Source organism: Osmia lignaria, chromosome 9 (assembly GCF_051020975.1).
Source record: "Osmia lignaria lignaria isolate PbOS001 chromosome 9, iyOsmLign1, whole genome shotgun sequence".
NCBI lineage: Eukaryota > Metazoa > Arthropoda > Insecta > Hymenoptera > Megachilidae > Osmia > Osmia lignaria.
Window position 1 is genome coordinate 15,094,923 of NC_135040.1, and position 15,230 is coordinate 15,110,152.

Consider the following 15,230-nt stretch of genomic DNA (forward strand, 5'->3'; position numbering starts at 1 on the left):
CTGAGAACGGTTTGTAACTGGAGAATTTAATTAGAACAACGCGCGGGTCACACGTGCTGTATGTACGTTTCTCGTTCGTGATAAATTCTTGCCTCGCGGTATCTGGAATTCGTCGAATTATTTGCGAACGTTCGAATTCCTTCTTCTTTTTTTTTAGCACCAAGGTTCTGAATCTTGCAATCTGGCGAAAGATAACACCTCGCAAGGTTTCTAATTTCCATTCTTTACCAGGGACTTAAAAATTTTTCTCTTTGCCCCTTGCGCTATGCTTCCCTAGAGACACCGAGGATCCTTCCGGACAGGACAGCGACGCACGGTATTTAGGCGTGGAATTATGGACCTGTACTCGTCTAATTTTCAGCTTTAGCAATTTAAATTTCTTTTAAATTCAAATGGCACTTATTGAACTGAATAGCATTTACTAAAAATATTATTCTGCATAAATTATGCAAGTTAAAAGGTGAATCTTTATTTCACGGTTATTTTGCATCGATCGCACTTTTTTGCCGCTTTTGTTGAATATGCAAAAGCGTGCGAAACGATACAACTTTGCAAACAGGGTTCCTCCTTATTTTTCCTTTCAGTTAAACGATAAAATCTTTTGTTATATTTTCGTTTATTAAAAAGATCAATATTGGGTGTTCAGTTACGTATTATAGATAAGAGGAATGAACTTATCCGAATGATAATAAAGATATAGTTTCCGTGAGATAAATTTATTAGTTTACACTTTGGGATAAGTGGAATTTAAATGATATTATCTTCCGTCGATTCGTGTTACGTAATGTTATGAATTTCTTACCACCCTGATAGTTGGCAGCTCTAGATTTTGGCAGACTTACCCACGGTGCCGCGTAAAGCACAAATAGAACGCAACACGTCCATCCTGTTTCCTATAATTAAGCGTGAGAATAATCGAGCCACGTCATTTTTAAAGAAACATCAACGCAAAACACGTGAGGGAAGCTTTTACGATTGCATGATTTGCTATAAAAAAGAACACGGTGTTACAAAACAGACGTGTAACTAGAAATAGACGATATAGTGACATCATCCGAGTCTTAGAATCATTGCGAATTCTTTTGTTTTAAGGTTAGCTCATCCGTGCACGCCTGCGTAAAAATTTTACTTCCGTATAAGGGTTCTTCCTTCCCCTTCCTCACCTGGTATTCTGTAAGCAAGACTTCCGGAACCGTTCCTGCCCTCAAGATGTAAAGATACACGAATGAAAAGTTAAGTTCCTTTAATTTGATACTTATGAATTCATAGTAAAAGTTGAAACAAGAGAATGACCCTAATTTCTAGGTATTTGTAAATCTTTCAAAGAGTTCACTAAACTCTCCGGTCACGGTGACGTGACTGTGAGTAGCGCATAAAGGGACTTAATGGAGAAATGACTTATTTCCAGCCGTAACCCGAACACTAGCCCGGCCATAGGTAGGTCACATCATTGTACAGAGCCCTCGACATGCCACGGTTCCATTGCGTTGCGTACCATGTTGCGTAACACCAGGCGGCATTAACTTCGGATTTTGTGTCTGTGAAAGTAAAGCCCCGCTCACACTCGAGTATCAAAAAGAACAAAATTTCCTGATGCATTCTGTCATCGCAATCATTAACCCTTTCGCTGCCACGGTGGTCCCATGGGACAGGCGCTCGTCTTATCATTGTCATCAAAATCGTCTTACGGGGGCCCTGGTAATTATTATTTTTACGTTCTCAAACTATTGCATTAACATCTACCTTTTATTTTACAGAGACTTGTAAAGGTGCATTTAATTCTTCATGTAACTTTCATTTTAATCTCGGCACCAGATTTTGTACTCAAACGTTGCGATCCACGAAATGGATATTTAATTGACCAAGCTTCTTTTCCCACGAGGTCAAGCAATCCAATCAACCACTATAAATGATGCTAGCAGCAAGTATCGTGGTTCCCGTGAGAAAACACCAACTTCTTTTTCTTCTTAAAGGGTCTATTCGTCTCCTGAGGAAACATTTTCTGCGCAACGAGGTGTGACGTTCCCTTACGTTGTAATTTCGAATGAATCATGATTTTATGAGGGTTACTCGCCTCGCTGGTATTAAGTACAACGATGATAGTAAATGTTTACACACCAGTGTACCGCTGCTCAGTTTAGTCTACTATCAATTACATTCTATTAAAGAACAGTGGTGGATTTTGCCTATGGAGGGCTCTAGAAATATTCCTAATTCAAGGGGTCCATCACTGTTCCATTACTTATTGATACATCATGCTAGGTAATGCTTCACACGAGTGATCGATACAAATTGTTTTGATTGGAAACCGATATAGCGATATTCCCATGTTGACGATTTCCCTCCGTTTTTCAGACTTTTACGGGGTGACGGATAGCGGGCGCACGTGGCCGATCACGTGGATGGAACATCAAAGAAATCGACGAATACCGATTACCTATATATATATTACCCTCGTCCCGGATCGCTGGGGAATTCGACGCGTGACTTACGGCACGTTGAAGAGGATTAAGAGAAATTCCCCTTTTAAAGTACGAATCAGCTGCTGTGACTCATACGAAACTACGTGAGGCGCAGGTGTGCTTCCGGGAAGTTGAAGATCTGCGGTTCAAGAGCAGAGGAGCGTACACCGTGTAGTTTCTCTGCTGGTCGCCAAGTGAAACCTTGATATGAGGTGACACGTGGATTCAGGTGTGAATGCTAATTAGAATTTAAACGATCCTGTAATACTCTCGACTATCTTGTCCTAGCTTGAAATGCTTCTGTATAGGGCAGGGATGAACATGATTTATAGAGATTCCTTGAAAATTAATTGCTGAGGATCAATTAATATCGCGGAAAGAATGGCGGTAAAGTCGTCCTTGATCTGAATGCGGAATCTTTTCATGATTTTCCATGCGCCTTCGCAGCCGCCGGAAGTGGAAAAAAAAGGAAAACGAACAGGATGCCAGGCGAGGTGCGCGCGCAGCCCTTGAACTCGACAACGTACAGTGGTAGCAGCATGATGCAGCCCGACGAGGAGATTCAGTATGCGCCAAGGAGCCGTCCTGTTAGCTTTTATGACAACTTTAAGGTTCGGGTTCATTTCCTACCACGTGTCATTGTTTACGTTCAAATATTCTCATAGAATTAGTGCTGCGGTGAATTACATCTAAAACAGTATCGATATACATAGAAGGTATGGTCAACTGAAGAACTTTTAAGTCAGAATCAACCATGTTAACGTTTCAGTTAATATGTCCTGTACTAGTTTTAATTCCAGAAGCTTCTTATCACGTCCTTCCACGTTAGGCTGTAAATTAAAATTGTGCTACTGCATAATTGAATGTCTTGTAAGATGATACGCGAAGATAGATCGTTTACCGATTAAATGCACTGAATTGACTCTGACCAGGGATTTAGTCGAGTGAAAAAGTAGAGTGGAACAAACCGCAACGCTCGATGTATGAGAATTATCGACGCTTATACATACACGAGTAAAAGCTCTATCTATATGCATGCATGATGATAAGAAGAAATTTGACGCATGAAGTTTCTTCTCTTTGTTCGTCAATTAGAATACTTGAATACTGATAGAGTACTTGAATTTGAAACCATTTAAAGTAATCCCTGGCATTTTTTTATTTCATTCTTCAGGACGTGCCAATGGTGACACCTTGCGTGACTTCCGCCTTAAGCGCCGACAATTTAAATCAAGTCCGTGACAATCCGTCGATGGCTACGGCTAACAACAACAACAATAACAACAATAATAGAGTGAGCAACGCCGTCAGTGTTGGTAACGTGTCGAAGATCCAGAGCACCAAAGTCACTGGTCAGTTTAATGAACTGTTTGCGATTCAATAACAAACAGAGTAATGCAACTGTTAGTTAAACTAGTTAGAATTAGGTATTGAAACTGAAGAGAGGCCGTTACGAAACTCTGTTTTCTTTTCTATCCATTTTGCATCATTAATTAAAAACGACCGACATTATTGTTGGCGCGAGACGAAATCAGACGCGGGGCGCTGCACTATCCTAGGAAAGTTATTCCGCTGAAAATAGAACGGTCACGGGTGAAATTCGGTCGTCACTTTGCTAGCACCGGTATTCGAGCAAACTTTCTCGAATTTCATTTTGTTCCTGCACCAGCCATCCGATGTAAATATCGTGGCAAAACAAAGCCGCGTTGAAAATTTCGCGCGCTTTCTAATTATATGTATACATCAGACGAACTAAATTGTATTACTTCACCCGATCATACAGGGAGAAAAAATGAGCGATGATGATTCATGTTAGAAGTTTCCAAACGCGTTACCTGTTGCTACAGAAATTTATGTCAGACTCAATTTGCTTCGATAGGCGCAGTGTCGACGGGGAACATCGGGAAAATCTACCGATCAGATAAGGAAAAGGAACTCGGTCGCGCCCCATCGATGGCCAACTGTTTGTCAACCACGGTTCCCGTTAATCTGGCAGCCTCTCAAATTGCTGGCCGTCACACGCCCACGAGGAATTCCCTCAGGCACAGCAGGATGATCGTGCTGCATCGGAGTGGTCACCGTAAGTATACGCAACCACTTTCCTTGCCTATGCGTCTCGATCGAACAGATATATCAGAAATAACATTCAGATTTTTGCGTTAAATAACGAAAGCGCCACGATCAACAGAATCAGAGGAACGGAACGGGAACGTCATCGAATATCACCGTGTGGCCTTTCACGGTGCAACAAGCGCATTGGCGTAACTAGGTAGGGGCCAAGGTGGACCCATAGACGGTATTAAAATATTTCAATGAAAACGTAATTGTTTGAATAAATCTAGGGGAGCTGCACAACCACCACAGATAAGAATTCTAGCTACGCCAATGAACAAGCATTCCCCGTAACAGTATACAACGTTTCTGCAAACGATTAATAATTTATATCGTGTTCGAAGCGTTTCTCCTGGATTTATCTCCCTTATGAAATTCAACGTGGATCGATTACAAATTTAGATTCGTAAGCTCTTTCGAAATCGAAATTCTCTAAAGTTTAATTGCTTGTCTCTTGTATTCTTATCTTCTGATTCTATTTTTGGAAGATTCATTCTATTCTAAACAGTGCGTTCAACTTTTTTGCTGAATCATTTTCAACCAGGGTGATCGACTAAATCTGCTGGAAGTATCATTTCTTCTGAAGGACAAATTAAAGGAAGGCAGGTGTTCAGCTGGATAATTCAAGTTAGGAATGCAGCCAGCCCAGAACAGGTCAACTTTTCTTCCGGTCTTTTCTTTCTTTCTTTTTTTTAAATACTTGTGGCGCCATTTACCTGGCAGTAGTTTAACACCTTAACTATCTTGTCACCCGTATCTAGATGATGTATGAAGTGTAGCAGGTTTCGTTTTGTTTAGGTCATTGATCACTCAAATGGAGGAAAACGTAATGAATATAATGGGTCACTGATGACGATGGCTCGGAATTTAGTATAAAATTTTGCATAAAGGGCAGGTAATCCAAATTGGTGCATACTTCTTGGTCTGTTGGCCACTGTGCCAGTTTGAAGTGGCTGAACAGCGGAAGCGGCAAGCCGGAAATACATCGTGTGATCTTTTTAGAATACACTCGTGTTTCAGACACGAAGCGTTCGTCGCAAACTTTTACTATTCTATATCGTGAATTTTTCTGTTACAGGAAAAAGATTTCTCTCGTATTATCACCCTTGCTCAATTCCAATTAGCCAATTCCCGGTTGTAGTTTGCGTAACTGGAGTCATATGATATTCGCTTTCAAAAGGAATACGATTGCAGCGTTGTGTCAGTTTCAACGTTGAAAAAAAAAAAAAACGCATAAGGAATGTAAATAGTACATATTTCTTTTTTTTTTATGGCGATAGAGTTAAGGGATAGGTGGTATAAAAGTTGTATACAATGTAGTTGCACAAGTGCCGCGTTTCTTCTTACGCAAGTTAAACACTCCGTCATTATCTATGCATCGAGGCCATCGGATAATGAAAACGTACCACCTAGTATGTTTCTACATTAGTTTTTTACGTAGTTAGGCGAGTTTGTTTGAAAAAAAAAATATTTCATCATATACCGTTCGTTTAGCATTACGATACCTGTAATGCCACTTTATTTACAATCAGATTGTAATTTTGCATAAATTAGTATTAACCTTATATTTTTTTATAGGAGGCGTATTCTACGTTCAACACATTGTCAGTCTGATACGTCTGGGAAAATATTTGAAGATGATTAATATTTTAGAATTCTATTGTTCTGAGATGAAGATTATTTTTATCTGACCCGTGCAGACTCTGTCCTAGCTGCAGTGGCATTCTTTTCTCTTGTATCGAATGCGACATACACGCAGACATGTGAGGAAAGTACACAATGGGAATGACACGCATTCAAGACCCGCATTCTTACACCGTGCGAATCGTTTCACGTATGAAGAAGCGATAACTGGCACGCATTTGGCATACATTTAAAAAAAGTTTCACATATAAAGTGTTAAACGACCGTAGGTACTGACGTATGTACCCTGCTCGTTATTCAGTGGTCAGAAAGAAGGATTTAAGTCTGGATCTGACGAGGATTACTCTTCTGATCGTTATTCTCTCCTGAACGCAGGAACCTCCGGTTGTTAAGCCACAGGGAATTATTTCCCCTTCTTTCGTGACTAGATTTTCCCAGCATCCTTCGAGGAATTGGTTTGAATCGATGCGAGCAACGAATGCGCAAACGGAAATGAAGGAACGCGGAAGAATCTTGTTCCAACATTTGAAACATTTTTCATCCAACAAATTTCAATCGATTTCTGTCTTCTATTCGTTTCAAATATCTTCAGCCTCTCACTAATTTCGCAAGATCCTAATGAAATCAGCAAGCAATTAATCCACATTCAGTATTATCACCGTTCGACAGTGGGCGAGCCTTCTTTTTTCCTCCTCGAATTCCCGTGGAACTTGCAACCCGTTGGAAATCTTGTGCAAACGATCCTAGTGGGCGAGTTTCCTGACAGTTCGATACGGCAAGGACGACACGTCCGATCGTCCGGTTAAGATACCTTGTAAGGAGGGACAGCGAGGTCGTTTCGTTCGGAAACTCTCCTTTCTTTCGGCCCTACATTCGTTTCTTGGAATCACTCGTATATCGGTTGTTGATCCTCGCTTCAAAGCTATGGGAAATGTGTGTCGCAAACCTCAAGAAAACATAGACAGATAACATCATTTCCCCTCGGACAAAAAGAAGCGTGGCTGGTTGAGAGAAAAATCTTGTGCTTCTCTGAACGTATTTCATTCAATCTGTAATGATTTGTTTTGTACTTGTATTATAAATTAAAAGTATCCTGTTTCTAGGGCCACAGAAATTCCTGCCACCGTTGGTTTACCACTGGCGACTAGGACGATGCCTGGCAGCGTTACAAACAATCCTTGGTGTCGCGGTCACTTCGTTGTCATTATGGTTATTGCTTTGGGCACCTCACCTGCCCGTTGCGGATAATCCCTACTGGAGTGGTATGCCGGTGAGTACCGCAGTAAATGATCTTCCTGGAAAAGCACCCAGAGAATAGCCCATTTACCTTCCTTCTTTTATTTACAGTTGTTACTCTCCGGTAGCTTTGGTGTTTGCCTGTTGTGCTGCTTCAAAAAAGAGTACCCTGGGATGAGTCCTGGATTCTGCCTCGCGTCGACGAAGGTGTTTATCATTGTGGCAATGAAGAGATTTAGAAAGTAAAGCTTAACAATATTAATCGTGACTTCTTCCTTTGGTCAGGTAATAAGCGTATCTCTAGCAATTTTGGCAACGGTGACCTGTTCCATTGCTTGCGTATTCTCAGCGATACACCTGGCGCGTCTGATGCGACTGGAATGCAACCCGGCACGAGTTTTGAACGCTACCTGCGTGTGCAGGCCTCGCGAAGATGCGTCGAATTCCACGGAAACAGCGGTCAGGTACATGGATCTCAACTGTCCCGAAGTTGAGAGTATCCTGACGATACTTTTGATCTTCTCGTCCACTTGCAACGCTTTGGGAGCTTTAGTAGCTGGTTGGTACACCTACCTCCATTGGAGCACCAGGCATAAGAGGCCTAAATACATGCAAGTCAGAACCAGTCCCACCAGTGGAAACAATTTCTTGAGCAGTAGACCGATTTACAATCCGAATCTAAACGAACGATGACAGTTTTTATCCGACATGGACGAAGATAGCTCGTACCTTCGCTATTCTTCTCTAACGATGGACGACGGGGTGTTTTAGATTGACGAGCCTCGGAGAAAATCAAACTTTCATATGATTTCATGGTTGTGTTTTCTACGGTCTAAAATTTTCATGTAAAATAAATCCCTTACTTGGTCGATAGACTTTTAATACTAATATCATGAAAAGATTCAGTTTGTAGCACTTGAAATTGACGAATATCATTTTCTGTTTGATTGAAAAGAGTTAAACAATGTTTTATGGTTTGAACTTTCTAACAATGAACTAATGAATTATAATTTCTGAAGATACTGGAGGCAAGTGCCTGAAGTGCGCATAAACTAGTCTCTCGGGTGTATGAATAAATCTCTGAGTGATTCTCGAATGAATCGTATTTAAAGGATGGCAGATAATAACTGTCACGATGTGTTCTGAATATTTATTGTACTGTGAGCGACGCGTATGTTGTATATTATCGTGTAAGTATTTTTTAACGTTTATATAAGAATCTCAAAAATAGTTGCATTTAAAAAAAAAATAAATCACGGGCGCTTTTACATATCATCAATTCATGTTTAACGAGGAGGAAATGAATTTTTGTTTTTTTTTGAAAACATAGGAATGAGAGGAATACCATTAATAATGGGTAATTATTATTATTACGATGGAATAACGGGTCATTCCACGTGCGATTTACTTGCACGTGGATCATCAGTATTTTAGGTGTAATTTATAAGTGAAATTAAATGAACGTCTTGTGAGCATGTGTTTGTACGTGTACGTATTTATAAGTATGAGTAAACGGGTAGATAAGGACTATGAGTGAAAGCTTTTTAACTTTGTCATTCGCTCGAAAAATAGTGTCTTCGATTTTATACCTCATTGAAGTGATCACGTAACAAGCTATTTTTAATTACGATTAATAAATTATCTCGTAGGACCATTTTGTCAAATCTTCATACAAAATAAATCATTTCACTATTAAAACATGAAAGATGATACGGTAACATGTTCCTTGATCTTTTAGTTTCTGGTACATTATTTTACTTCTTATGATTTACATTATTATTTTCCTTAGAAATTGACTTTCCCCCTGCCTCGTTTATGCGAATCTCTGGTATCATGGCATGATCACTGGTCTGTGATTCCCAAGAATCATGAAGAAACTTTGCCATCCTGTTCGTATTACATCTTGAATTAAGTAGGAAACAAAACATCTTTCTTCTTATTACCTGTTACTGATTGATCCTTTTTCATTGGAATTATTTTCAGGTACTGAGTTCTGCGCGTGATCCTGTGGTACCACATCCTGTTTTATGTCTCTCAATTCAACTACCTCTGAAGCTGAACGTTTCCTTTCTTCCACGTCCACTTCGACAGAGTTTTCCATGGTCACTACAACTTCTGGCTCACCTGCAATTTACCCAGTTCCCCGATAGAACGTATTTTACAAATTAAATGATGTCATTGACAAACCTTTGGAAACTTCAGATTTTATTGGTTTTCTGGGTAAGGCTGGTAACATCTTTTTCCATTTTAAAAACGACGTATCTGTTAGTTCCTCCCTCTTTTTAACTATTCTAAACAATTTACGTCGCTCTTCTGTCCGTTCGTGACGTAATTGTATCTAAAGAAGAAATAATTATCTTTCGACAATTTTAATGCAATGGAAAATTATGTACAAATTAATACCTTTAAATCGTTATTAGCCTCTCTCAACGACCCAGTTAATGATACCATATAATAAATAATGAGAGTCATTAAAACAATCAGTGGAATTACAATACCAGGTGAAGCAATGTAATCGAGACACCTGTGAAAAGAAGAATATTAATATTATTATCAAAAATGTTAAGTAAATGTTGGAAAACAAAGACACCTTTGAATTGGTCCTGGGAGGGAATCAGTCAGCTGTTTGGTTGCTAAATGATACATTTTATTGTAACCAGAGAAAGGGCCACAGTGCCAGGATGGTTCCACCCACACAATTGCATAGCCAACAGGTAAGACACATAGAAATAACATTGTTAATAAGAGGGCAAAGTAAAAATTATTGGACCTGAAACAAATAACGCTATTGAATTCATTAGATCTCTAGAGGATACCTGATGAAACTGAAATGATTTCTGAATTACCTAGATGCTCGAAAAATCACTTCATGGGGTACATTGCAGGTGAGAACAGCCCAAGACCTCAAATACATAAGAATCCCAAGCTTCAAGAGATTCAGTACTGTTAAACCAGGACTGAAGAACATTCCCATCCAAATCATTCCTTGATTATTCACCAGGTGAAGTATATTCTCAGCTATTTTGAAATCTCCGTACTCAGGAAACTGTTTCTCAAGATCCCAGCACCAGAAACTGTTCATGAAACGAACGAAAACTGCGCGAAGAAAATCTATACTAAGCGTGGCTAGAATAGAAAGTACCTGAAATATATAAAAATTGTTTTAAGATAGAAACACGAATATTGACAATGCTTTTAACAAATTTACCAAATCCATAACTGTAAGCTTGGCTAATTCTTGACCGAACGTTGTCTCCCAACACAAACGACGAAGTTTTTTCCGGGTTTTCAAATCCAACAATTTTGACGAAGCAACTATGACAAAGAACATAGACCTGGGTTTAAGTAACATTTATAGATTGTACAAATTACATGTTATTCATACCTGTATCCCGAGTGGTCGTAGTACATATTTGTTCGAAACACTTCAGAATATAATTCTCTTCAGAGAGGGGAATCACCCTTTCATTTACTGACGATAAACTGCTATCAATAGTAGTTATTTTATAAGTAGTATCGTCAGTATATCGTTCAGCGTAACTAGATGCTATGATTGATGATTCTGTACTTGTATCTGACACAGTGATCAATTTATCTAATGTATTCACTTCTGTTGTAGATGATGTTGTATCCATGATGAATGAAGTTGTAGTAAAATCATGAGTATCATCGCTAGTATCATCTGTGTTATAAAATGCCTCAGATGTTTCATTATAAGCTGTAGAAGTTTCAATGAAAGGAACACTCGTTATAGAGGTATCATTAATTTCTTCAGTTGAATTAGAAAAGAATTCATTATCGATAACAAAAGTGGTGGTCATGTTGAAAGCATCATTTTGTTGAAACATGTCTGAGGTAAGATTAAATACTTGAGTAGTATTTTCAGTAGAAAAAGACGTTTCATTGAATTCATTAATTTTTATTTCTTCCCCATCATAATTGTCATAGGTGTAATCTAAGGGAGGATAATCTCCAACGTTGTATATCTCTTCCAGTGATTTTTCATCGAGTATTGGATTCAGGTATAAATTGGGCATCACTGAGAAGTATGGCAGTGCTTAATTAATGAATAAATATTACTATTTATTATTGTTAAATAGTAACTTGTGTACTGCTAAACGTACTTGCTTCTGGGATCTCATTCTGACTCTGCATTCCAGTAGCATTACCGGCTACCATAATTAAACTTAGAGAAGCTAATGTTGCTAATTGCCGCGATTTTGTCATGTTTTCTTCGTCGCATACAATTGGCTTGTACGAACAATTCTTTATTGTTGGCTGAAGATTCCTTAGGTCTTGTTTCTAAAATTCAAGTAACCTGTACTTAGAATTGAACAGTAAATAGATCACTGCATATCACTCCACTTACCATTGAATTTATTCTTCCAAACAATGCAAAAATTAAGGAGTATAGATTCAGTAAATTCAGCACCATTATTCTGTAACACAGTGATCATATTTAGGGACATAATTAAATGATATGTTAATTGCTTACCGTGCAAGCTGTAAACGTAGCTGCTTCCTCGGATGATAGCTCTCTAACAGACCCAATATCTCAAAGAATAATGGAAAGAGGTATGTAATTAAAGACATCACGACGGTAATCTCGTTTTGTCTCCACCAACTGGTTTGCTCAAGTTCCTCAGCACTTCTAGCAACCACTTTTATCACAGCATAAGCTGATAATCCCAATAATGAAATTATAGAGATGTTTACAAAGATTCTCATCGTTATTACTTTCCAACTAAAACGTTCGATGACTCATGTTATTTACAGTAATAGATTTTTAAAGATTAGGTATTTCAAAGAACTGAATTTAAATCTTTGCTTTCAACTATTCGCAATATTTCAAAGTAATCTTACTTCCTTTCATCTTTCTCCTTTTCAGCTTCTTCCAACAAAGCTTCTTTGAATCCAAGGACGATGCTGGCCATTCGATTATGTGCAGTTTCAGTATTACCGATCATGAAATCCCATCCTGTGAAAAGCTTCCACGAGAACACATACTCGTCCTCTTTCTCTGTGAGTTTGCTCAACCGAGAATTTTCAGCCATTCTGTAAATACCATTGCAATTTTCATTGATCTCTTCTTTGAGTTTCAGGCGATATTACATTTACATATACAATGATTTACTTGCGCAGTATGGCGACAAAGCTATATATGTAGACCACTAAATTTGTAACAAAATATGCCAAAGGCAATCTGTAGCCACTTTTAGAATCTTGATTGGTGTACCAGCCATAGAAGAATGGGGAATATTTTAAGACTCCTTCAAACTCCCACAAAGTTAACAAGTGCTTTGATTTGATTTTTTCTTCTCTGAGCATGATCTTTCTTTCTCCAGCTGCTAGAGGGTCTGCTGTGAGCATCTGTGTTAAAAAGAATAGTTATAGATGAGTTATAGTGATTCTCGATCAGAGTATTATACCTCTGGAATCGCTACAAAAGCTGTAAGAATGGCTGCCATAACGAGATTGATCCAGAACAACCAGCGAAGAAAAGTGAAATAGGAGGCCACCGCGGAACCAAAATGAGACTCGATCTCCTTGATTCGAAACTCCCATGGGATTAACCATGTTTGAAGGTTTACCATCTCCCTTCGACAGTATTGCCATTTCTATGATTAAACCATGAAGAAGTGATTGAACGCAATATCAAATATATTAATTCTAGATTATACTTTTAGGCTTCAATTTAATCCTTGCCTTTGTAACAAACAATGAGATACGCGCGATGGCATCTTTGGTACTTCGAGTTTGAGCCAGTCGTTCCTGAAGAACACCTTCGTGCCTCCTTACGTACGACTTCGCTTGTCGTACCAGTTTGATCTTACGACGAAGAGGCCATGGCTGTTGCTTCACTCCACCGAGGACTTCCTTGTGCAGCTTCAGCTTCTCGAATATCTGTTCCTGACTACCGCTTTCTTCCATCGAGATTGCGGTTCTACAGATTTTTAACGCATCATCGAAGTACTAAGGAATACTATAAAAAATTACTGGAAATTGATATACTAACTCTCCAGAGCTGATGGTGTAAATAGACGACCTCCGACGAAGGGTAGCTTCAGCCTCCACGCTAAAAGGCGACGAGGGGCGCCGTTTCCGTCTACTTTGTCGTCGACTCGAACTCCGTCGCTGCATAATCGCGCAAGCTGACGCTGAGTAATCGTCTTCATCCGCCTCTTCCTCTGAAACACCAAAAGTCCAACAGTTGTTTCGGTCCAACTTGTAGAATACTTGATCAAACAACAATCAAGGATTAACATTAAACAAACCAGCTATGGATATTCTTTGCATATCGACGTCGTTCTTTTCGTTTGAAGCAACCTTTTGATTATCCTGCACGTTGTTGTCTTCAACAATGGCAAAAGTAACTGACAGTCGGTCGACCGACGGCTGAGGGGATGAAGGTTCCACCTATAGGAAGAGGTGAAAGCAAGCAATTAGGTGCATGAATTTCGCTCATACATCATCCATCGTCACGCCACGTGGGGTGTCGAATGAGAAGGCTGGACTTAATTTCAGTGGTACCATTCTTATTGAATTCTGAACCTCTACGATAAAGCCTGTAACTTTTCATTGAACAATAAGAGAAAGGGTTGCAATTAACAGCATTTTAATTCTTTCTAGGATTTCCAAATTGATTCCATGGATGATTTAGCATACAGGAAGAATAAGGGCACAAGTACCTACCTTGTTTTTGTAAGAAGAAACAAACTTGTAAAATGAAATGAAGAACTTGAGGAAACACAATTAACAGCACATTTGATAAAGATAATAATGATTCTATGAATTATAAGAGGACACTGATAATTAGAATCTGAAGAGATGAGGTGATGAATCAACGTCGATGGAGTGGAAGGAACTGTCGATAGGAAACAAGGTCCAATGTTCATCCCCTAGTAAAACCGCGCCTGTACAGAACTCGTTTTAATGGTTGTTTCACTCGATATCAGGGACATCGTGTTTTCGTGGACGACAGAAATCTTCGAAATCACGAAAGCTCGTATATCACAGGGTAAATGGATACCTCGGTTTACGATCCGATCGCTTACTCACCGTGTAACTTACACGACAGCCAAGCTTCTACGTGACGATTTCATTTGGCCAAAGGTGGTAGTTTTATTTCGTTAATATAATATAAATAATTGTTCTTTGCTGCAGAATAGGCATATGCCTAAAATAATAGTGAGACTATTATAGGACAATATCTAATTTTAAAGTAATCAATACAAGTTAAAAAGAATTAGGAAGTATGCATCTACGGGATTAATGATCTACAAAAAGACTTTGACACCATGTCGGTGTAAATGATCCAGAAGCTCGAGGTCGTGTACGTGCCGCACCCTGAAGAGGCATCGTGCCTCACGTATACCTCGCATTTTTCATGTGACCCCACCTCACATAATCATTTCTCTTCCAAACTCTTGCGTCGTGTTACACGCGAGTTTCCAAAGCTCACGAAAATCGCTCTTCTACCCTCTCTTCATAATGTGCTGTCCATCTAAATGAAGCTTATAACGTGATTCGTAAAAAAAGTCACGAAACGTAACGCTAATCGTTGTCGTTTATTTTTATAGCACACTTTGGAAAAATGACTAACTTATAGCGAAGAGGAGGAATGTCCAGGAATGTCATTTCGTAAGAACAATTTTTTAATTAATATCGGGTGCGTATGAATAGTAATTAATAAATTTTCTGTGAAGTAATCGAACCCGATAACAGTTTTCACCTCTCACGCGATGCCTGGTTCTTGTCGATACATTTGCTAATTAA

The 15,230-nt window shown here is 39.1% G+C and overlaps 2 protein-coding genes across 13 annotated transcripts; one reads left to right on the top strand and one right to left on the bottom strand.

The window, feature by feature from the left end:
- Positions 1-616: 616 nt before the first annotated feature.
- On the top strand, positions 617-8,713 carry LOC117611727 (sarcospan). Of its 12 annotated transcripts, XM_076689922.1 has the most exons (12): positions 617-956; positions 1,093-1,232; positions 1,306-1,698; positions 1,758-2,262; positions 2,356-2,691; positions 2,771-2,849; positions 2,910-3,073; positions 3,637-3,814; positions 4,342-4,542; positions 7,322-7,488; positions 7,566-7,661; positions 7,740-8,713. In XM_076689922.1, the coding sequence occupies exons 7-12, from the start codon at positions 2,945-2,947 to the stop codon at positions 8,145-8,147; spliced, it is 1,179 nt and encodes a 392-aa protein (XP_076546037.1). In that variant the 5' UTR covers positions 617-956; positions 1,093-1,232; positions 1,306-1,698; positions 1,758-2,262; positions 2,356-2,691; positions 2,771-2,849; positions 2,910-2,944; the 3' UTR covers positions 8,148-8,713. The 12 variants fall into 12 exon arrangements, with proteins under 12 accessions (XP_076546037.1, XP_076546034.1, XP_076546035.1 ...); XM_076689919.1 differs by having other exon boundaries at positions 618-956; positions 2,771-3,073; XM_076689920.1 differs by lacking the exon at positions 2,771-2,849 and having other exon boundaries at positions 622-956.
- Positions 8,714-9,208: 495 nt separating this feature from the next.
- Positions 9,209-13,988, bottom strand: LOC117611824 (transmembrane channel-like protein). Its single transcript, XM_076690258.1, is given in 17 exon segments — positions 9,209-9,341; positions 9,398-9,578; positions 9,642-9,792; positions 9,858-9,978; positions 10,045-10,224; positions 10,301-10,596; positions 10,663-10,769; positions 10,840-11,493; positions 11,579-11,756; positions 11,824-11,893; positions 11,950-12,198; positions 12,318-12,509; positions 12,589-12,824; positions 12,884-13,072; positions 13,161-13,398; positions 13,471-13,871; positions 13,923-13,988. Coding segments are annotated over 17 exon segments (3,642 nt in total).
- Between the last annotated feature and the right edge of the window lie 1,242 nt (positions 13,989-15,230).

Bases quoted from the DNA above. Each gene is read 5' to 3' on its own strand.
- LOC117611727 (XM_076689922.1), top strand. From the start codon at position 2,945: ATGCCAGGCGAGGTGCGCGCGCAGCCCTTGAACTCGACAACGTACAGT. The intron at 3,074-3,636 runs GTTCGGGTTCAT...TTCATTCTTCAG, and splicing joins GCTTTTATGACAACTTTAAG to GACGTGCCAATGGTGACACC. The intron at 7,662-7,739 runs GTGTTTATCATT...TCCTTTGGTCAG, and splicing joins TCTGCCTCGCGTCGACGAAG to GTAATAAGCGTATCTCTAGC.